A 21,903-nucleotide genomic window follows, 5' to 3' on the forward strand; every position below is an offset into this window, starting at 1 on the left:
CTTTGGGTGGTGGAGAGTCTGAAGTTGCAGGGGTTTTGGTTTCTGGGGTTTGTTCGGATTGTTGCGGTGGAATAGTCGACCCTCTCATGGCAGATGCTTCTGTTGTTTAAACTTTAAACCCACCCTAAAACCCTAGCATTTTCTATTGTACGTAGGGGTGTGTACAATAATTCGGATCACCAATAACCTTGGTTTGTGATCTGGCTGATCAACGGTTGGTCATCATTGATTTTGATCATCAAAATTATACTTCGACTATTACAAATACTATGAATCTAAAAAATGAGGATTTGTAATTTTAAATATGTAATTTCTGATGAAATCGATAAAATTTACGTATTTCTATCAAAATAAGTGATATCTTTAACATAATTCTGATTCAATTACTATGAAAATCTGAGTTTAACTTTTCTCATTTTTGATTTCCAATTAATTTTAATTCTCAATTCAATTGAACTAATGGGCTGTCAAGACCAGCAACCTCTAAGATCAAGAGTCATGTTGGAGAAACATGGATGAAAAACATCTAGGATTCTGACACATATCGAAGGATGCACATTTTAACGTTACTTCAGCACCATCCAACAATCAATGGGAAAAATTATTAAAAGAGAGTAAAATATTTTAATCTTTATAAAGTAAAATATTTTTTCAAAAATTATCAAAATTAGGTCATTGGACTGTCCAGTGTTTTAATGGAGGTTAAATTCTTAGGGTGTTAAAAATAAACTATTAAAATGTTGGACAGTCCAGCATTTTAATCATTCGGAGAGTGTTTTTGGTAAATGAATGTATTTTAACACATTAAAACGTTGGACAATCCAACGACTTAATTCATTTTTTTATAATTTAAAAAAAAAATCATTTTTATGAATAATAATTTTCCCAAAATCAATGATATCTCTCGACTTTTATTAATAATAAAAAGGAAATGACAATAATGTCCTTGCGTAATGCCATTTTTTGTAAATAATTTTTTTTAAATTTATAAATTTAATGAAATCCCATTGGCCAATAATAATGATTCATTACTTTCCGCATGTAATCGATTGGATATTTTATCAGATTAGGACATGGTTGACCCATGATCAAGTCAATAAGGTGAATGTGCATGAAGGCTTTAAACATCACCACCACCAAACCATACTTAGCAGGAGAAAAACAAAACCACTACGATACTAAGTTGTAATGTGAACAACATTCGCAACCCGCAACGAATAAGTTGAGAACAATTACTTCGACACTGAACTAAAATGCAATAGTCGGATTTTTGATATTATTGGAATAAGATTTAGGAATCCCAAATCTCATTTAAGAGAAAATAGCAGATGCCGATCATTTTGAACAATTAATTCCCTATACAAAATAATCTACATTAAGTCTGCATAATTATAACTTGTTTTACAAAACAACTCTCTCCCTTCCTCTGAGAGTATGACATTACATCTGATACCAATTCCAAGCTACCAATATGTTGCCTTCATCCAATCATGTGGGCAGTTATTATCTGCAAACACAAAACAAATTGCAAGCACAATATTATCCGAATAATTAACTCAAATGGAACTAAGGCCTTTATGAGATTTAAAAAATCCCCAATTAAAATAAATATTAAAGTTGAAGGCTCTAAAAGATCGAGATGATGGCCCAAAAGGAACTTGGATGGACATAGTGAGAGAAGATATGATCTCAATCTCAATATCAAAAGACTTTGCTTTGGTCAAAGTGGAATGGAGGAAACATACTAGTAGCAAGCAATGGCATGCACCATGAAAGTCAATAAAACATTGTCTGTCAGTTGCAACTTGCAAGATGAAAGAAAATTAAATATGGTATCAGGAGATCTTAGAAACCATCTTCTTGGAAGGAAAGAATGAGTTAGGTTAGGTGGCATTCCACCTTTTTCTAAATTTTGAAGTTTTTTTATTTATTTATATAAATTTGCATCATAACTAATGTCGTAGCAACAAATATGTTAAATTTAAGAAAAGATGACCAATATACATAAATATGTCATTATAACAACCATATCTATAGTTCTATACTTCATACAAAGAGAACTCTACATGTGCAACTGAAGGCACGACCCAGCAGTACTATTTAACGCATACATTGAATTTTCAAAATATCTACCTAAAAAACATAAACATTTTACTATTTTTTCTCATTATTCCACTTCTTACCTACTTGATAGCCTTCACATTCTAATATTTTCCAACCACACACACACACACACACACACACAGTACACATTATTTATTCTAAAATATTTGAGAATCATGTGCAAACACAAGCATCTCCACAAATGTAATTTATATAACTATAAACAGTCCACATTTTGTCCTAAGAAGCATCTTGAATGTTGTTGTGAGAGCATGAAGTGACCATTTACAACATTAGATAACATGCATTCTTGTCATAGTTCATAATGCCTACTTATCAAATTTGAAAAAATAAAATTCACAATGCCTAAGGGCAACATTAAAATGTATGCAATAACTAAAAAACACATGAGAACATCACTAATGGATTGAAATGATAAGAGTAACGGAACATACACTCAGTGCAGAATGAAACAGAACACATTTGTGAAATCTGATATGTTGGAGCAGTTCATATTTCAAACAGCAACTGCTACGGGCCTTTTGCTAGCCTTGATTCCTTTTATAGCTGAAAAGCAACATCTTTGAATTATATGAAATATCAAAACACTTCCACACACATACATATATGCACATACCCAGCAACTTTAACACTCACAATATAACCAAAAGAAAATACTGGATACCACATCAATACTTCTATGTCACAAAGTTCACTTCCTATTGTACTATTTGTTGGTACCATAAGTCCTAACTATTTGATTGTTTTTCTTGTAAAGTATAATGTGTTAATAGTATATAATAACAAATCTTATTGTAAAAACTTTGTGTTAATAGTATATAATAAAAAGGAAAAGGTATTTAAGGGTCCTTTTTCTTCAAAAGCATGGTATCAAGATATTGGATAGGATAGCCATGTCTTGGCTTTGCATGGTATCAAGATTTGGATAGAACACCCATACCCATATCCGGGGATTGGATTTTGGGAAACGGAGGAATCCATACCCCCGTTTCCCATGTAATATCCACCTAAGGGAATCTTAGAGTGTGTTTGTATGAAATATTTTTTTTGATGGTAGCATATATATACTTTATGTATCTGTTTGTATGAAAATATGAGCAGAAAAGCAGAAATAGAAATAGAATTTTCTCAAGTAAAAGTTATAAAAGAACAAAAGTCGTGCCTGCAGCGTAATCTTTCGCTCCGAAGACAGCTGAACCAGCAACCAAAGCATTAGCTCCAGCCTCAATAACCTGCCAGCACACGTTGAAGTTATTAATGATGTGTGATCATACTCCTCTGCAGGAACTTTACACTATGTAATTTATGTTGGTTTTATTAATTCTATACACGACTGCACATGTTTCCAAAGTTTAAAACTCTACGAGAACCTGTGTATCCTTGGAAGAACATTAAGGAAACAGGTAATTGGGTATCCCAAGATTTGAGAAATGCATTGGATTATACAAGCTTCTTTAGTGGAAACAGTAAGTAAAATGCACGGGTCACACTGAAGATGCTCGATGTATTTAGTTTGGAATTTGTATTTTAGTGAGTTTTCCTTTGACATCTCCTGATGTTTACCTTGACGGTTCTCAAACATTTCCTATTTCTCCAAATTAGGTAAAGTTTAAGGTTGTTTCCCATTCCTTTCTTATTGTTTCTTGCACCCATTTCCCTCTCTCAACTGTGCTTAGTTGTTTGAGGTTTGAGCCCTTGGGATGTCTAGGAAGCATACTTTCACTCACTGATGTTCTTGCATGCCATGTTTGTGCATTGTCGGTGAATGGGACTTGGCATGTTGGGATAACATGTGCCGGTGCCTCCATCTGTTTTCCCCTTCATATATAACTCTTTACCCTGGTACTGATTCACTACATTGCCCTAGACTCTTAGCTGTTTGACATTAATTATCAAGAAATAAATTGTAGTTGCAAGGTCGGGGTTCTCCTGTCTATAAAAGATGGTTTAACCTATTGTGCGTGACAGAACTCTTAAAAAACAGTGAAGTAGCCAGGCTAGCATCTTCCCTTTAATTTCTACTACCATTATTTTCCTTTCAATTTTTGTTAGTCAAAAATTTTCCAAGTGCCACTTTTGTCGTTTGCGACTGCTAGCTACCAGTTTGGCACTTTATAAGTAGTATTTTGGTATCTTAGGATTTTAATTGAAATAACTGTAAGTGAAATTGGATTATTAAGTATTCATCTTAGCAAATATCTTTTTCTGCAGACAAAGATAAAGATGTGAGTGTTGAGAACATAGATGACCGGTTATGCGCCAACCCTCAGAAGTTCCAACATGTTGAAACGAGGGGACAGAATTGAATGGAGGAACAGGATTCGTTTAGTCAACCCCAAATCTTTTGGATAAGTCTTCAATGATGATGATCTAGACAATAAAGAAAAACAATAGAGTTTTAAAAATAGTACCTTATACGCATTTGCTGGAGTAACTCCACCATCCACTTCAATCCATGGGTTCACACCCTGCATACCAAAGGTTAGAATTACCTTCATAAATTTTAAACCCCCACCTTTAACTTTAAAGAAATTGGAATAATAGCAAGAAAAACTTTTTCTATATCATTACCTTCTCAACACACATTGTTCTCAAGTCATAGATTTTCTTTACTTGGCTTTCTATAAAGCTCTGCCCACCAAATCCAGGGTTTACGGACATAATCAAGACCAAATCAACCACTGTTCACATAAAAAAACGAAAACAATTTGGTCAGTTTTCTTTCTTTATCCCCCAAAATGTCACTTATTTTACTACTACTCAAAAATTGCAATAGTTAGGTCCCATGACCAATGGAATTAAACTCGGGCCATAGGATTCAACACTATCCTCCTACTGATAACAAACAGCCAAACTCATATGAAACTTTGACACATAAATAGCAGTTCCATGATCAAAAGTCACTGTTTACTTTGATAATCTCTAATAGGAACTGAGTTACTAGTTTACCTACATCACTAGTCACATTCCCTACAATATTTACTCCCTAGGTTAAAAGATTATTTTCCAAATGTCACTACGAAAACTTGCTTAATCCATATCATGAAAATGTCTCCTCCTCGTTGAATACAGAGAGTGGATCATTATTGTCACACTCCTTCAAATCTCTATTTTCCCATCCATTTCTACTTTCCACATTAGCATTTATTTCCTTAGCTTTCCCATGGAACATATGATGTTGTATTAAACTTCTTAAAACTTCACTTCACAAAAAAGTAGTAGGAATTGTTTTTCACTGTAGCATTTATGCTTTCTCTTGGAGGCCTACACCAACCATCTCTAAGCTTAGCACAAACCAAGAGTGTCAAATGACTGAAAAAATTTGTAACCAGAAAAGTTCAACTGATTTTTCCAAGAAAAAAATATATAAGGAATGAGTTGGGGGTTTAAGTTCAAACTAAAGATTATTTAGAGCTTTAAGATTGATTATCTAAAATAAACGTCACCATCAAGAACATATTCTATGGTAGATAGTGGGGTAGCAGGGTTCAAGACTACTCCAGCTTTAGCTCCGAGACTTTTTATCTGAGTCATAAAAAATGGATACAGGTCTGTCAACAGAAGTATGATCAACATTGCAAAAAAAAAAAAAAAAAGCGAAGAAGAATGACTCAACATCGAATTACAATAGAAAATATGTAAATTTCAATTGATGAAGAGTTTTCAGAGCTAAATCTTACTTGATTAACTGTCCGATGCAAATGGATGGTGGAGGATTGCTCACAGTGGACACTGACAATGTCCGCTCCAGCCTTAATGAAGTCTGGTACTCGCTGGTCGGGTTCTACAATCATCTACAAGGTTCATCTTTTCCATTAACGAATAATATAGACCCAACCCACAAGTGACCCTTGTAACAAAAGACTTTTAGATCATTATCATGCCCCAGCTGACCCCAAAATTTTGGGACAAGGCTTCTATGATGATGATCTTTCTTATGTATCAAAAGGTTCAGGTAGCTAAAGAAGAAGAAGAATACCAAATGAACATCCAATGGAAGATCCGTCACTGGACGCAAAGCATCAACCACAAGAGGTCCGATTGTAATATTTGGCACAAAACGGCCATCCATTACATCAACATGAATCCAATCACACCCCGCTAACTCCACTGCTTTTACCTATAAAGTGAAAATAAAACTTGATCACCCATGGAAAAATATATCGATTTCTATCCTTCAACTTAAAATCCCAATGAATTAAAACACCAATTTAAAGTTTTAAACAATGTAGATCAAAGTAATGCCGGAACCTAATTAAAAGAAGATGACCGAAGTAATAAGGGCAAAGCATGCTAGAAGATGGTGAATTTAGGTAAGTATGATGGCCAGTGGTTGATGTTATACTGAATTTTGTTGAGTGGGTCACTGGTTATCAAGATCTTGAATGTAAATATGATAATGACCTTATCTGTCACTGAGACTTTCAAAGCAGTTTGATTGTGCCCGTGATTCCATACATAAAGATTTGGCACTTAAGGCAACACAGTTCAAAAGACAACCTGCTCACCCAACTTCGCGAAATTAGCTGACAGAATAGATGGAGAAACAATAATATCGCTTTTTGAGAACTTGTCAACACGGGACATTGCCTTCACTGCCGTTCGAAACTTTCCCCTGGAATTTGAACAAACAAAATAAACAGAACCAATCACCATAGCCCATCAAACCAAACTGAAGAATCCACAAAGAGCATTTATTGGACCGACTAACAAGAAAATTTATGTTTAATGAACTTAAATGACATCATGGAAGGAGTTGTGACACATGTCCATGGAATTATCAGAAGGACCCAAATTCATAAGAAGAAAGTTTTAAAGATCTCATATACTGCAAAAATTACCACCAATGATCATAAGTTGCAATGAAAATGAATAACTAAACTTTGTAAAGATTTTTTTAATCATTTGTTGAGAATTAGGCCTCCATTGGACACAGAGATTAGACGGGGCTTGACAAAGCTTCTTCAAATGAAACTTAAAAACATAAACTACGTTTTTCAAATTAGTCGTGCAAATGGTGATCTTTCCAGATCTTAAAACTCGATTAGATAAAAATACACATATATCAAACCGCATCCGATTAATAATTTAGAATTCAGCTAGATCAAATCACAAACACAGGTGGTGCGATTCAAAGACCAAATAATGAATACCAAAACTAAGCTTCATTCAATTACAAAAACCTTCTTGTGCCCATGGACATGAAACCAGTTTCCTTCAATTTCCATTGACCATCAAATTACATCGGTGTGCAAAATATCTGATTTCCCAACGCACCCAAACACAATTCAAATGAGCCAAACAACCAATACCCAGAAAATTTTCCCATAATCAGTCCACAGAAAACTCATCCAATAGTTTAAAAACAATAACATTAAAACCCATTATATTTCCTTCAATGGGTTTCATCATTCAAATACATCAAAATATAGGTTGGTCTTCTTTCCACACAAAAAAAAATCCATTAAAATCAAAGAACCCATCAAAGCAAACAAGATAAAATAAAGGTAAAAAAAATTACAAATAAAAAAATATACCTTGTCGAGGTGACAGAGCTGGGAGGATAGAAAGATGGTTTTCCAAGCTTAAGAACTCCACCAAACCCATTGATTTGGGATTGAAGAGCTGTTGAACACAACGAAGTTGCTCCAGACATTCTCAGACTAAAGATTTCGTGGCGAAGAGATTTTGGGATTCTTCTTCTTCTTCTTTCTCTCCAATTCTCACCAACTGAAACTCTTCGAGTCAGACCAGACTTGAAAATAAATTTATTCGTGACACGTGTCTTAAAATTTTAGCTTATTTATCTGAAACGTTTGGCCCTCCACGCCTGGGTATTCTACTCCATGGATCTAGGTACCTAGCCAACATCGTGTCTCCTTTCAATCCACGTGTCAAATTATCTTAGCTCCACTGAAGTTTAATCTTTGATAATCACTCTTTTGCTAAAAATTAACGTGATTGATGATTCATTACGAGCCAATAATTTAAAAAAATAAATAAAAAAATTTCGAATCCAATGGATGGAAATGATTTATTGGACTGATTATAACATAAAAGAGTGTTGCACGGCAAGCAAATTAGACAAGGGGTTGAGTAGTTACCCAACTCCCTGGGGTACAGGATCTACAATGAATAAATGGTTGTTAGACCAAAACGGACTTTTGGATTAAACCCAAGAATATAACTTTTGCCAACGTATTGGGGCATCATTTTGTGTAAGAAAGAATTAGGTTATGTTTGGTAATACTTTTAAATTTCATAAGTTAGAAATCAGATTTCAAATATTTTATTTAACGTCTTTATTGTTTGTTGAAAACTTTTAAATTTCGATTCTGAAATCTAAAATCTAAAATAAAATAAATGAAAATATAACTTTTGAAGTTTGAATTTTTTCACAATTTGGAGTCAGATAAGTAAATCTTGTTTCTTTATCATAACTTGTTCAAAGTTTTTCCTTTTGTATTTGCTTTTGCCATCTTAAGTTAATCTTTCTTTAAAGAGAAAAAAAAAATAATGACAAAAGATTTCACTATACAATTTTGATGTCATGTCTTTGAGCTTATGCATATTTCCCATTATTGTTCTCTTAAAGCGCGCTTCCAGTAGTGATTCAAAACGTGTATAATCGTGCGATACAAAAGGACATGATTTGAATTATTCATAAAAGTTGATCAAATTTTTACTAAGAAAGTATATCATTACTAGTCCACAACATCCACATATGAGTACACAACTTGGTTTTTAGACCTAGGTTGGTCCACAATGTGTACATTATTAATTATTTACTCAATACTTTATATAAGTTGCAATAAGTATTTCAAGGTTACCTTAGAAATAAAAATTCTCATAAAAAACAAAATATGAGCAGAACTCAGGAAACAATATGGAGTAAGCAACTTAACAGATAAATTAAGCTATAAAACTAAACAAAAATGAAAATTCTTAAACTTACTTCATGTAATACCATGATCCAAAAACCCATGAAATTATTTAATTAATAATACTCCTGAAATCTCTTTAATGGTGATAGATTATAATATATATTAAAATAATTGCAGTTTCATAATCAACATTTCAATAATTTATTATGTTAGAAAATCATTTGTCGAAATTTGAAATCGACATAATTATAAATAAATAAATAAGTAAAGTTAATGTCATGTTTTCATTCATTATCAAAATTTGATAATTTATTAGATAAAAAAATTGGCTACTGTTATATATATATAATGGAGTCATTAATTAAAATGTTGGACCCAATAAATACATCTAGTAGATACATTAGAAACTCAAATTATAGAAATCCATGTGACGTAGGTAGTATTTGTTAAAAATGAATAAATGTGTCACTATGAAAATGATTAGTTGACAATGATATTATAATGTAATTAATAATGTATAAGGAGGGTTTTTATTTCATTTAAAATTAAGGACTTTTTTTTTATTATGAAAAATTAGTATTATCTTAGGTTTTAAAAGAAATATTTAAAAGACTCTTTCAATCAAGTAAAAATTGCTGAAATTATTTTTTGAAATTCATTGAGTCTTATTTTGGTATTATTCAATCTCTAAATAAAATACAAATACAATTAAAGAAAGCTTACATATTATAGAAGTCCTTAATAAGTAGGGGTGCAACTTGGTACGGTTTGAGTTCAAATTGGAACCGAACAAATACATGTCAATTCCACTAAATAAGAACCAGAACCGAACCAAATTCCATTGGAACCAACCTAACCCAAACCAAATTAAAGTAGGTTTGGTTCAGCTCGGTTCTACGGATTGCCAATATTTTATAAGTTGTAAGTAATATTTTTTAATGAAAAAACAAGCATAAGATAAACACAAGATTTCATACAATCGATCATAAATCTATCCATAAAAAGTCATTAGTTTATTCATAAAAGAATACTAATCTATGCCCTAACTCCTAAAATAATTCATAATAATTATTATATACATATATATTTATTTATTGCATAGGGGTGAGGTTCTCGGTTTGGTTCAGTTCTATACAAGCTTGATTCGAGAACCGAACCAAATTGATCGGTTACCATTTTCGTAACCTGGAATCAAACAGCAACTTGTTCCAAATCGAACCATACTACCCCAAAGATATCGGTTTGGTTCGATTCTCGATTTGAACCAGACCAAGTTGCACCCCTATTAATAAGTATTTTGTTTTCTTTTTTAATTAAATAATAATATAGAAAAAAAATGTAACTTTAATTTAAACCCTTAGATCATCTATACAAGTATGATGATATGAGAATTGATTAGGAAAGTCACTCAAAATTTAAAATCATTTCTTAAATAGAGATTGTCCATTTAGAAAATTCTTTTAAAATTCAAATTGATGTTTTTATATTCATGTTAAAGTAAGGAAAGAATTTAAGATACTAAATTTTTTTTTAATTTGTACGTGAATTATATTGCTAGGAGAATTAATATTTAGGGTAAATAAATGAGATAATTAATACCTTGAGACATTATTCTTGAAAATTTCTTTTTGGAGCACACTTTTATTTTATTCTAATGTTTAATCTGATGATCTTCATATTTTCCTTCATATTTTTCTCTAAAACTTCATTAGAGTTTTTAAAAAAAAATCTTTATAATCCCAATCAAACCTTGATCATTTGCTATTATTAAAGAAGAAATAATCATTTGGAGAATCAATAGGATAGATTCGTCATAACAAAAATGTAGATTCATATTTTTCTTTCTCTCTCAATTAAAATAAGATATTTATGATAAGATGTGTGAGTTTCATGTTTGAAATTGTAATGTAGTTAGATTTGTTTTGGAATTTTGTGATTGGAGTATGATGACAATACTTTATTATAGTTTTGAGCTTATTATTGTCATTGAAGTTTATTGTTGTTATTGACGAATATATTTTTCTCTTATGAATTTTTCATATTCTATTCATTTATCTTACATTAATTTTTAGAAAAAGATAGAGATGAGTTCCTACTCAAGCTTTGAGGCTTATGTTTTTTTTAATAAAATTTCTGATTTTGGTTTAAATTAGTGATGACGACGCACGAAATTGAAAGGAGATGATTTAATGATTATTTATCTCCTATAGTGATTTATATGCTAGATGGTTATTTAGTTCTATTAATTGATGTTAAGGGGTGTAAATTATACAGGGTTAAGGTTTTAATTTGACTTATATTAATATGTTTAAGAGTTTCTTTCCTTTTTGTTTTAGATTTCTAAATATACTGAGAGAATAATTAATTAAATTCTTTTAATTTACTTTTTATCTCACCCTGAGTCCTAAGTCACAAGTTGAATCATATGAGTAGAATTATGGACTTAGAATTCAAGGTTTGACACTCCCAACAAAGATAGTCAAATGGCTTTTTAGCAAGGTGTGTGGAGAGTTGATCCTGCAAACTAGGTCCAAAACTCGTTGAACCAAACTTCATGTTGACCCCTAACCCTTGTTTGTCTAGCAAAAACTAACGTATTAAAAGTGTAACAAATCCAAGCAGACAAGTTTTATATTTCGTTATTTGTCTTAAGATTTTAATGGGATCTACATAACAAAATATCCTTGTAACCGATTATTTCTAATCATTGGATTTTAACATTTTTCACAATGGCCATGGAACCAAAATATTTTGGCTTGCGATCTTGTGGGCTAGGCCATAATATTCCGAGTCCACGATGAAATTACTAGAGATAACCAAGGATTAGAGTTTGAATCCCCCCTTAGGGATTTATCCCAAAAATAACTTGCTACGTGTGGGGGAGAGGACTTCACATGCCTCGATGATTAGTAGTCAGGTGCTTGGAGATGTTTGGATACCCTAAAAACAAAGATCAAACATTCATGTTAAGTCTACTTTTATGTCATGTGACATCTTAAGTGTTGAATCAAGTAATAAAACTGGAGTGAGTGAGACGGGAGCAGAGCCTCTGTAGCTCTTGAGAGTGTGCCACATCATCAAGGTGGTTTCATCCAATCATTTAATTTTAAGAGTTCATTGACCATCAATTTTCAAACACTTGATTGGTCAAAATTTTTTTTTTTTTAATATTATTTTTAAATCTAAGCTAAACCATGAATCCCAAAGGGCTATGTTGTTATTTTTCTTCAATTTGATGTTCTATGGACCATAAAACACAAGCTGCAAGGGAAACGCGCTACAGAGGATTTGTTCCCAAGTTAGACATACCCCTCCATGTTTTGCTGAATAATTAAGGTTGAACTGAACTTGAACACAAAGGAAAAAAAAAAAATCCTTGACATTGAAGTTAACTGGTTTTAGGGAGAAAAATCAAAGGTTTATTAGTTAGTGGCCATAGATAGGAGTTTAGAGTCATTTCAAGTTAGTCTTTCAGATAGAACAAGGTCAAGGGGTGTGTCATCAATTTGAAAACACAGGGGTATCTCAAATATTCATCATTGATAGTAATAATTCCTTAATAAATGAATGTTTTCCACAATTACAGAGACAATCAGTCGGTAAGATTTTCTATGCTTCAAAACCCTTCGTTGAAACAGAGCTTCAAATCTAGAAGACTCAGCAAACTCTCCATCCCTGGAAGTTTCCTTATTCCTCCTGAATTGTCCTCCATTTTCCACGATCTGAAGCATTTCTCACTACTTTATCATTAATTTCTTCCTCTAACTTCCTAAAATTGTTGTTTTTTCCTATGAAGTTGATCTACTTTGGAACGTACTCCAAAACATAATCACATTTTTTTGTACAGAATTCAGATCCAGAAGTCAATTTCTAGAGAAACCCATTTAATTTCTGCGTGAACTAAGTAGAAATCTGTGATACCCAGATGAGGATTTGATGGATATGAAGAGGTTCAGGAATCAATTAACTCGCTCGAAGCACTCAGATCCGGGAAATGTCGGTGTCTCTGGAGTTGCAGGGAGGAAATCTGGGTTCAATGTGGCCGAGTTGAAGAGAATTTTGATTGTTTGTTTGATGATCGTGGCGGTTCTGGTTACAATTTCAGTGGTAAATCGAATCCCATCTTTAGATCGATTTCGGGGATTCGCAGAGGCAAGGGTGTTTGATGTAAAACCTGAAAAAGGTACTTAATTTACGATATTTATACAACATAAATTATGGGTTTTGATCTATTTAGTATTTTTCAGTAGAAATAACTGATTTCTATTTCTTTTAATGAGAATTTTTTTTTGAGTTTTTTCATAAATTTCTGATTTGGGTATCTTTTTTAGAGTTTTATATTAACTCAATTATCCTTTTAAGACCTTGTTTTATGTCCCTATTTTAAAATTTCTTCCTGTATTTCTTTAGTCACAGAGGAATTAACTGCTATTTTACCTTCAAGTCTCATGCCAAATAACTTCCTTTTTAATGTAATCTAATTCAAAAGATCTCAATTGAGTCCCTAATATGATTGTATTGGCGTAAGCTATCTTATTTAAGATTTTAATTTAAATCCCATATATAAAGTAATTTATGATCTGTTTTGAATCTTACTTGACAAGAGCATAAAATGGGTTAGGTTCTTATGAATGTTAAAGTTAAGCATCATTATATATTTAAATTGTCAGGGTTGATGACTTAGAATTGTAAGAAACATTTTACTACTGAGTTCTTTCCAGTATCTAATTGATCTGGATGATCTACACAGTTCATTGTTCAATTTACATAGGGAATATTGCAAACTCGCTAAAAGTTTGGAGAATGTTTGAATATTCTTTTTTAGCTATATATATATATATATGATTCTACATTTCTAGTTATTTTTACTGGCATTAGTACTTGTTTTGATAAATTCTTACAATTTTCTATCCATTTGCACAAATTCAATTCAGTTCACGCCTATTTACTTGTATTATGGTCGACACACTCTAGCTTCTTATTGGTTTGCAGTACAAGTCTCCCACCCTATGTATGTATGTTGGAACCCAGGTACATCCTTTGAGTTTTGATTGTGTCAGAGGCATCCAATCTTGTATAATTCCTATGATGTTCAGCCATCCCACCCAGTTATGCAAGCTGTCTGGTTTCTGTGGTCCACATTGCCAGGTTTCTGGTTTCTCTATTTTTCTTCAAGTATATAATACCCTTTTATTCTACAAATGAGTCTGTTGCTTCTTCCATTAAAAATATAAATAAATTTTTTTGACTTATAGGATGTGCATCTTATAAATAATTGAGGAAACGGGTTTTCAGAAACTTGTCCTTCAAAGATTTTGCCTATGGAATCTGTATCTCACACATCGAAACCCACTCACTCCAACTTTGAACATGGCAGCTAAATTGGTAAAGTCTGTGAGTGCTGCCATAGTCACAAATAACTCTGTTTTCTTGGAAAAAATCTCGTTTAAAACGCGTTTTGTAACTCTAATGATTAAAACAATAAATAAATAAGAAACCTGTCTTTTCCAACAGAAAAAACGTGTTTTTACATTTTGAACACGTTTTTATGTTTTAGACACATTTTTTTTTGTAAGCTTATGGCCTTTCCTTTTCCAACTTGTAGGTTCAGATGATGGTTCATCTAAATCTGTTGACGGTATTAAAGACAAACTGCTTGATGGTCTTCTCACTGCTGGATTCGATGAACAATCTTGTCTAAGCAGATACCAGTCCATCTTATATCATAAAGCATCACCACACAAACCTTCCCCATATCTTCTTTCTAGGTTGCGTAGGTATGAAAATCTTCATAAACATTGTGGTCCCTACACTGAATCTTATAACAAAACTGTGGAAAAGCTCAAGTCTGGCCACAGCATTGGGTCGACAGATTGTAACTACATTGTATGGATATCATTTAGTGGCCTGGGGAACAGGATACTAACCCTTGCTTCAGCATTCCTATATGCTCTCCTCACAGACCGAGTCCTACTTGTTGACCGTGGGACCGACATGGCTGATCTCTTCTGTGAGCCATTCCCGGAGAAGTCCTGGCTACTACCGTTGGACTTTCCTCATAATCAGTTCAACAGCTTTGATCAGAAATCTCCCACGTGTTATGGAAACATGTTGAAAAATAACATTATAAACAATTCAGCAGTCTCGCCACCACCTTTTTTGTATCTTCATCTTGCCCATGATTATGACGAGCACGATAAGCTTTTCTTCTGTGATCAAGATCAAACTCTTCTCCACAAAGTTCCCTGGTTGATCATGAAAACAGATAACTACTTCGTTCCATCTTTATTTTTAATACCATCATTCAAGCAAGAATTGAGTAACCTTTTCCCCGAGAAGGACACGGTTTTCCACCACTTGGGTCGATATCTCTTTCATCCCACGAATTCAGTATGGGGTTTGATCACTAGGTACTATCAAGCTTACTTAGCTAATGCAGATGAGAGGTTAGGCATCCAAATCAGAGTTTTTGATTATGGGACGGGCCCATTCCAGTATGTGTTGGATCAAATCTTAGCATGTACCCTGAAAGAGAAACTGCTACCACAAGTTGACACCAAGGAACCCATTGTCACCCCATCTGGAAATCGACGGTCTAAAGCTGTTTTGATGACGTCTTTAAGTTCGGGGTACTTCGAGAATATAAGGAACATGTATTGGGAACACCCCACCATTACTGGGGAGGTGATTGGGGTGTATCAGCCCAGCAATGAAGGGTATCAACAAACTGAGAAGCAGATGCACAATAGGAAGGCATGGGCGGAAATGTATCTTCTAAGCATGACTGATACATTGGTTACGAGCTCATGGTCTACATTTGGGTATGTGGCTCAGGGTCTTGGAGGCTTGAAGCCATGGATACTCTACAAGCCCGAGAACAAGACAACACCATATCCTCCTTGTCACCGTGCCATGTCGATGGAGCCTTGTTTCCATGCACCTCCATTTTATGACTGCAAGGCAAAGACGGGAGTTGACACGGGTAAACTTGTCCCTCACGTTAGGCATTGCGAGGACATGAAGTGGGGTCTTAAGTTGGTTGATCGTGATGAGTTGTAGATGCTATTATTTATTAGTATTTGTCGTTTTTGTTATCATAGTCACTTGAAGTTTAGTCGGAAGTAGAATCTTTTGCAGTTTTTGTTGTAGATTCTATATAAATAGCTTATTGCCTGGGCTGTTTGCTTCAGAAATCAATTGAACTAAAATTGTAGAGTTGCATATTTTGGACTCAATCTACCAGATAGTCCTAAAGATAAATTGTGCATTTCAATCTTTCTTATTGTAAAATTGCAGCTTTGGATTGAAATGTATAAATCTAGGAAACACCATGTGTCCTTGATATTTTGGTGATCTTTTGCTGTGATCTATATATATATAACATCTTGATCATTAATAAGAAAATCTTTAGTAATTAGATAGAAATGGTTAATAATGGTTGTCATGGTGAAAATTTTGGCAAGAGCTTTCAAATACCTTCTTTTTATTGCAACCAAATTATTGGTTAGAATTCCAACATTTTTACGACAAAATCTTGTTTCAAAGATTTGAGTTGGCTAAACAAATCATGTTCCTCCACTTCACTCTGTTGGGAGCCTAGTCTTTTTTTCTTGAGAGTTGACGAAAATGATGTGGAGATACGATTGGAAAAGAATCGGGATCCAGAACGGTGTCCATGTGGAAAGTTTTAGTTGGTGTTTAAAACACATCGGGCTCTTGAAGAACTCGTGCCACATAGACACCATTCCTAGCCATACGAACAGGATACCATTCAGAACCACAACTCAAGATATAGCTGATCATTATGATTGTGGCAACAACTCCGCAACATTTTGGCTGAGCTTCCTAGTCAACAAGGCCACATTTTGTTTTGTGTTGCAGTAGTGGGTGACTCAAGGATCCAATGTTGGCTTAAGATGTAATCGAAAGGGAAAAAATAAAAGAAACACTACTCGAGGGAGATGTATGCTCTAAACTACCATTCTTATGAAAGAAACAGTCCACAAAGGTTTTCCCCAACATTCACTAATAAGAGAAATATACTTGGGGGTGATCTCCCCTTTCCTGTCTCTAAAATTCCAAACATCATGTCCACTATTAAAAAGTAAAGTGTCGGTAGATAAACTGCAATATATAAAGCACAAGGGGGGTTGAGAAATTTGAGTCTTCTGAGATGGAATAGTGGATTCCATTAGTTCTTTCTTCCTTCAGACAAGATTATGTGGTACCCATGCCTGCATCGATTCCCACAATGCAAAAGCGTTAGCTGGTCTGAGCTAAAAAGAGCTTAAAAAATTTATAAATATGTAACTGATATACTTATCCACAAATAGAAGGAATGGTATAGACAAGCCAGAGTCAGATACGGAAACAGTTGGAAAATCCAGCATTTGAAATTCCAAATAATGAAATTGGAAATTGTATTACATGTAGCTCATTTACACAAACCATAAAATTAACTAAAGAATGTCTACAACTTAGAACTTAGAAAAGTGAAAAAAAAAAAAAAAAAAAAAAAAATCAGAGCTACTAACAGCTATATTATCGGCTCTCCCCCTAAAAAAAAAAAATTAAGAAGTATCCTCCTTGCATGTCTTTGCAGGTGCTCAAGAAATGTATAAAGTGTACAGTTTGTGAAGTAGAAAAACAAGATCTAAATTTGGTAATGAAAAAAAAAGGGGGGCAAATGCATATACGCACGTAGATTTGAATGGTGCACTGGTAGCTCCAACAGGTGTGCTGAAAGCAACATCTTGAAAGGGGCCTGCCATCTTTCCACGAGGAAACCATCCAAGGTCCCCACCCTTCTTTCCCGATGGACACTCTGAATATTCCGAAGCCACCTAAAAGCACAAAAATAATGGAACAATTAAAATAACTCCATCTCCTTTTTACTAATAAAAAAGTTTTCTCTTTTCCCTAAAACTCTTATTGTTTTCCCATTAGTTCATATATGCCTGTGATAATAAGCTTCAAACAATCATGTCCATTCAGGCTCCTGCCAATGCTCAGAAACTTGAAGCTCAATTTGGACTCTACAACTCCCAAGTCTTAATCGGCTTGACACCCACATGGCTACTGAATTGTGCTATTCCAGTTTGACAAGCGTATGCAGCAATCGGTTTTTTTTTTGGCCAAGAGTTTCAAGGGATCAAACCAAAGGTCTTTGAGTACTTAATAGAGTTCCATGAGTATTACAGTGTTGGGTGTTCTTTTAAGGTATAGAAAACTAAGACAACTATAATTATCATTAAAAAACACTAATCAACTAAACTATTGTGGAGTTCACTTGGTGCTGGTCTTTCAGGTACTCATTTGAGCTCTTAAACATGCATTTTTTCCATATTCAAGAAATGATGTTCAAATTTTCCTAAGTGGATTCTTGATAGATTAAACTAACAGTAGTAAAGAAAGTTCAAAGTTGGAGGATTATATGCTAGGGTATGTGATGCAGGATGAAGTAAACTGGTAATACATGATGATGTGAGATCAAAAGTCAATAACTCTAGACCCAAACAAGCTGCAACCTAAATAATTACAAAATTTCTGTTGGAACCGTTACTGTTGGCTTGATTTGTGTCCCGCATTAGTATGCTACACAGAAACTTCAAAATGGGTACCTTAACTAAGCTGAAAAATTCCGTTTTTAGGTGCAAAATGCAGTATCTGTGTTATGTCAGGGCCTTATACGCTTAACGGTATTATAGATGCAAGGAAGTTTACCTTAGCAAACTCAGCTGGAGGAACCTTATCTCCATTGCTTAGCCAACCATCTTGTAGCTTCTTGTATGCTTCATTGATTTTCCCTTGCTTCTCACATAAGATATGCCTTGCTGAAACAATATGTCAGGAATAAGCAACAAGTAAATCAGGTTAGGAAAAGCTCCAAGGTATCCCAAAAAAAATGCCCAAGGTAGAAAATAATCTAAGGTACCCCTGAATTGTTAAATGTGTTGAAGAACAATATCTGTACCTAGAGTTCTTACTTCTCAGGTATTTAAATACATGCTGAGAACATGTGTGCAGACAATAATGTATGAAGATCTCTGTTAAAAAGGGTCATCTTGTAAAATCAAAATTTAAAGGGAAGGAATAGAGCTTGTATTGAAAAAAGTAAATAGGCTTTCTACAAAGCAAGAAAGAGACTCATTCGTTGACCACCAGATTGAAGAGGACAAAAAGTGTGGATTGAGGAAACAATCAGGGTTTTGGTAGTTATGCTTCCAAGAACATAAGAGGATGTAGGGGTTGGAACTGATGCCAGAGTTCCCATACAAAAGCAGCCTCCAAACCATTCTCTCCTGTCTCCCTTTATTATAATATCAGTGTTCCGCACTTGGAAAAGAAAATTAGAAAGAAAAAGAAAAAAGAAGGTTCAACACATTGGGCAAATGATAGTAAAAATAAAAAATGATAAGTAGCAGTATAATAATTAATACAGCATAGTAATAATCAAATATCTCGTTCACCAAGTTCCCTCTCAGTTTTGTTTTTTGATCAGCAAGTCCCCCCTCAGCTGTCTGATGATGTATAAAACCTCTATTTATAAACCCAAAGTGGATTGATCAGAACTAAGAAAATAATGACATGCATATTTCAAAAGTGAGAAAACCACTGTAAAAAAGAATTACACGAAACAATAATAATAAAAGACTAAAAACAGTATCAAAAGAAAGGAAGAAGACCTTTGACATATGTACAGGTACCGAGCCCATCTGCAGCTTTCCCAGCTTTTCCTTTGCCCTTGGAAGAATTCTCATCACCTGCAGCTTGTTTTCCCTTGCCCTTCCCTCCTGACTCTTTTGATTTCGAATCCTTCCCCATCACCTCACGACCGTAAAATCCTAAAACACAAACGAGTCATATTTCTTACAAAAAAGAAAAATTAAAAATTAAAAATTAAAAAAAATTTAAAAAAAAAAAAAAAGGCAAGCAAATTTATCACAGTATTGAATCTTTTGCTATTAATTTATTTGTATATTAACTATTGATCAATTCCAAAAATTGTCTGCGTGTATGCCTTGCATTCGCATCATGCCTTAGCGTTTAAAAATTGATTGCAAGTCAAACCGTAAATCCAAGCAAAACCCAAATGCGTAATTGCATTTCTTGAATATGACACAAGTTGAACAAAAAGAATACAGAGATGCAATTATGTCATTAGAAGCACAATTTCCAGATAACCAGCTCAACAACAGTGAGACTTTGTTCAAACAAAAGCACAAACCAAACATACCCAGATGAAGAAATTACAACTTTGGAAATAAAATCATGAATCCAAGCAAGTTCATATAAAAGGATTTAGCAATCATACCCAGATACATAAATTGCAACCAAAAGCAGTAATATTTTAGATCATCTGACTAAAAGCAAGAATTAAATCCAACATACTAAAAATCAAAACTCATCAACATGACTACAAATTCAAGCTAACACAGAAACCTAAACTGAAAAATCTGTATTTAGGACAAATCAAAGAGAATAAATTGCATTATGAACTAAGGAAGGAATCCAAACCATCCCCAGATACAGAAATCGCAGTTCAAAGCAAGAATATCTTAGATTATCTGATTAAAAGCACAAAGGAAAGCAAATCTATCAAAATAACAACAAATTCAACCAAAACCGGAAGTTAAGACTGAAAATATCAATTAGGAACAAAACCCAGAATCAAAAAATTGCATTATTGTGGATTTGAAGGAGAAAAAAAACAAAGCAGAAAAAGAAAAAGAAACATCAGCACAGAGAAAGGGTTTAGTTTCCAAAGTGTCAGACGATCTATTTTTATGTTTTTGAGTGAAAATTGAATCTTACTTTAGATTCCACCAACAGCTTTCGAAGCCCAAATCTTCAGCAAAACTGAGAATCGTATGCAGCAGACCCTCTGCCCTGATAAGAGAACGATGGCATCTTCTTCAACACCGCATAAAGAAAGAAAGGACATGAACTTGAGTGAAATTACAAAGTTACCCAAGAGGGAAGGAACTTGGGCCTAGCACAAGGCTTCGGCTGGTTACTAGCCACTTGATCCAAATACTTTTATATGGGCCTCAAGGTCAATCATAAGCCTGTTAAAAAAGCCCATATTAATGTTGGGAGTTGGGACTAACATACTTTTTTCCGTTTGGGATGGGATGCTCACTTACTTCAACCAATATGACCCATGATTTTAAATCTCGTCACCGAGACTCGTTGGAGTTGGAGTCGTCTCAAAAACATGATTTGAAGGCATTTTTTTATATCTTGTCCGAGACGACTCTGTCTCATTCATAGACGAGACTAGAAATGAGTTTTAAAACCATGATAAGACCGGATACAAAGTAGAAAATAATTAAGTACCTTCTAGAAACTCCTGGGTTAAGATTTTTTTCTTTTAGATTATAATTTTTAAAATTAATCCAAACAAGTCTTTTAATTTTTCAATTTTTATAAGTTAAAAAAAAAAAAAAAAAAAAAAATTTAAGATTCTACTTGGATACAAAGTAGAAAGTAACTATGGAAGAACATTGTTTTGAGAGAAAATAATTTTTAGAAAGTAATTTTCTTTTATTTTTAAAAAAATTAATTTTTTTCTTAAAATTAATCTAAGCAAACTTTTGAACTTTCAATAGTAAAAAAATGTTACTTTTTTAAATATATCGTAGTGGGTTTTAAATTGCATCCAAATAGACTCTTATAAAGTTTAAATTAATCAACAGACTGCTAGGGATTATCATAATGTTTTTAGCGATACATTTTCTTGGGAATCCCTAACATCTCAACTCTCCATTTGAAAAAGAAATCAATCCCTAAATTTATCTTCCTCTTTTTCACCTTTAATTATATTTATTTTTTGTGAAAAAGAATGTGATAAAATATGCGGCCTTGTGATTAAGAGAAGCATTTCAATTGGTAG

At 33.5% G+C, this 21,903-nt stretch overlaps 3 protein-coding genes across 5 annotated transcripts; 1 reads left to right on the forward strand and 2 right to left on the reverse strand.

Annotated features, from left to right (window-relative positions):
- Positions 1 to 1,244: 1,244 nt before the first annotated feature.
- On the reverse strand, positions 1,245 to 7,883 carry RPE (D-ribulose-5-phosphate-3-epimerase). The gene is made up of 10 exons (XM_086448588.1): positions 7,662 to 7,883; positions 6,625 to 6,739; positions 6,104 to 6,244; positions 5,805 to 5,918; positions 5,571 to 5,649; positions 4,696 to 4,805; positions 4,536 to 4,592; positions 3,287 to 3,356; positions 2,559 to 2,670; positions 1,245 to 1,507 (listed from the first exon to the last, which is right to left on the reverse strand). The coding sequence occupies exons 1-9, from the start codon at positions 7,778 to 7,780 to the stop codon at positions 2,621 to 2,623; spliced, it is 855 nt and encodes a 284-aa protein (XP_086304714.1). The 5' UTR covers positions 7,781 to 7,883; the 3' UTR covers positions 1,245 to 1,507; positions 2,559 to 2,620.
- A 4,685-nt stretch (positions 7,884 to 12,568) lies between these two features.
- On the forward strand, positions 12,569 to 16,283 carry LOC147399147 (galactoside 2-alpha-L-fucosyltransferase-like). 3 transcript variants are annotated; one of them, XM_086448590.1, is made up of 3 exons: positions 13,051 to 13,191; positions 14,001 to 14,156; positions 14,614 to 16,283. In XM_086448590.1, the coding sequence occupies exons 2-3, from the start codon at positions 14,120 to 14,122 to the stop codon at positions 16,065 to 16,067; spliced, it is 1,491 nt and encodes a 496-aa protein (XP_086304716.1). In that variant the 5' UTR covers positions 13,051 to 13,191; positions 14,001 to 14,119; the 3' UTR covers positions 16,068 to 16,283. The 3 variants fall into 3 exon arrangements, with proteins under 3 accessions (XP_086304715.1, XP_086304716.1, XP_086304718.1); XM_086448592.1 differs by having other exon boundaries at positions 13,055 to 13,191; positions 14,040 to 14,156; XM_086448589.1 differs by lacking the exon at positions 14,001 to 14,156 and having other exon boundaries at positions 12,569 to 13,191.
- A 687-nt stretch (positions 16,284 to 16,970) lies between these two features.
- On the reverse strand, positions 16,971 to 20,970 carry LOC147399148 (FKBP-like peptidyl-prolyl cis-trans isomerase family protein). The gene is made up of 5 exons (XM_086448593.1): positions 20,823 to 20,970; positions 19,694 to 19,852; positions 18,732 to 18,841; positions 17,709 to 17,851; positions 16,971 to 17,242 (listed from the first exon to the last, which is right to left on the reverse strand). The coding sequence occupies exons 2-5, from the start codon at positions 19,830 to 19,832 to the stop codon at positions 17,200 to 17,202; spliced, it is 435 nt and encodes a 144-aa protein (XP_086304719.1). The 5' UTR covers positions 19,833 to 19,852; positions 20,823 to 20,970; the 3' UTR covers positions 16,971 to 17,199.
- Positions 20,971 to 21,903: the final 933 nt, after the last annotated feature.

This window comes from Akebia trifoliata, chromosome 7, assembly GCF_017979445.1.
Source record: "Akebia trifoliata isolate Shusen 1 chromosome 7, ASM1797944v1, whole genome shotgun sequence".
NCBI classification, from domain to species: domain Eukaryota; kingdom Viridiplantae; phylum Streptophyta; class Magnoliopsida; order Ranunculales; family Lardizabalaceae; genus Akebia; species Akebia trifoliata.

Coding starts and splice junctions, on each gene's coding strand:
- RPE (XM_086448588.1), bottom strand. CDS start 7,780: ATGTCTGGAGCAACTTCGTTGTGTTCAACAGCTCTTCAATCCCAAATC. Junction 6,245..6,624: donor TCGCGAAGTTGGGTGAGCAG/GTTGTCTTTTGA, acceptor TTCACTTTATAG/GTAAAAGCAGTGGAGTTAGC. Junction 4,806..5,570: donor CATAGAATATGTTCTTGATG/GTGACGTTTATT, acceptor TTATGTGAACAG/TGGTTGATTTGGTCTTGATT.
- LOC147399147 (XM_086448589.1), top strand. CDS start 12,945: ATGGATATGAAGAGGTTCAGGAATCAATTAACTCGCTCGAAGCACTCA. Junction 13,192..14,613: donor TGATGTAAAACCTGAAAAAG/GTACTTAATTTA, acceptor TCCAACTTGTAG/GTTCAGATGATGGTTCATCT.
- LOC147399148 (XM_086448593.1), bottom strand. CDS start 19,832: ATGGGGAAGGATTCGAAATCAAAAGAGTCAGGAGGGAAGGGCAAGGGA. Junction 18,842..19,693: donor TACCTGTACATATGTCAAAG/GTCTTCTTCCTT, acceptor ATATTGTTTCAG/CAAGGCATATCTTATGTGAG. Junction 17,243..17,708: donor AGTGCACCATTCAAATCTAC/GTGCGTATATGC, acceptor GAATCGATGCAG/GCATGGGTACCACATAATCT.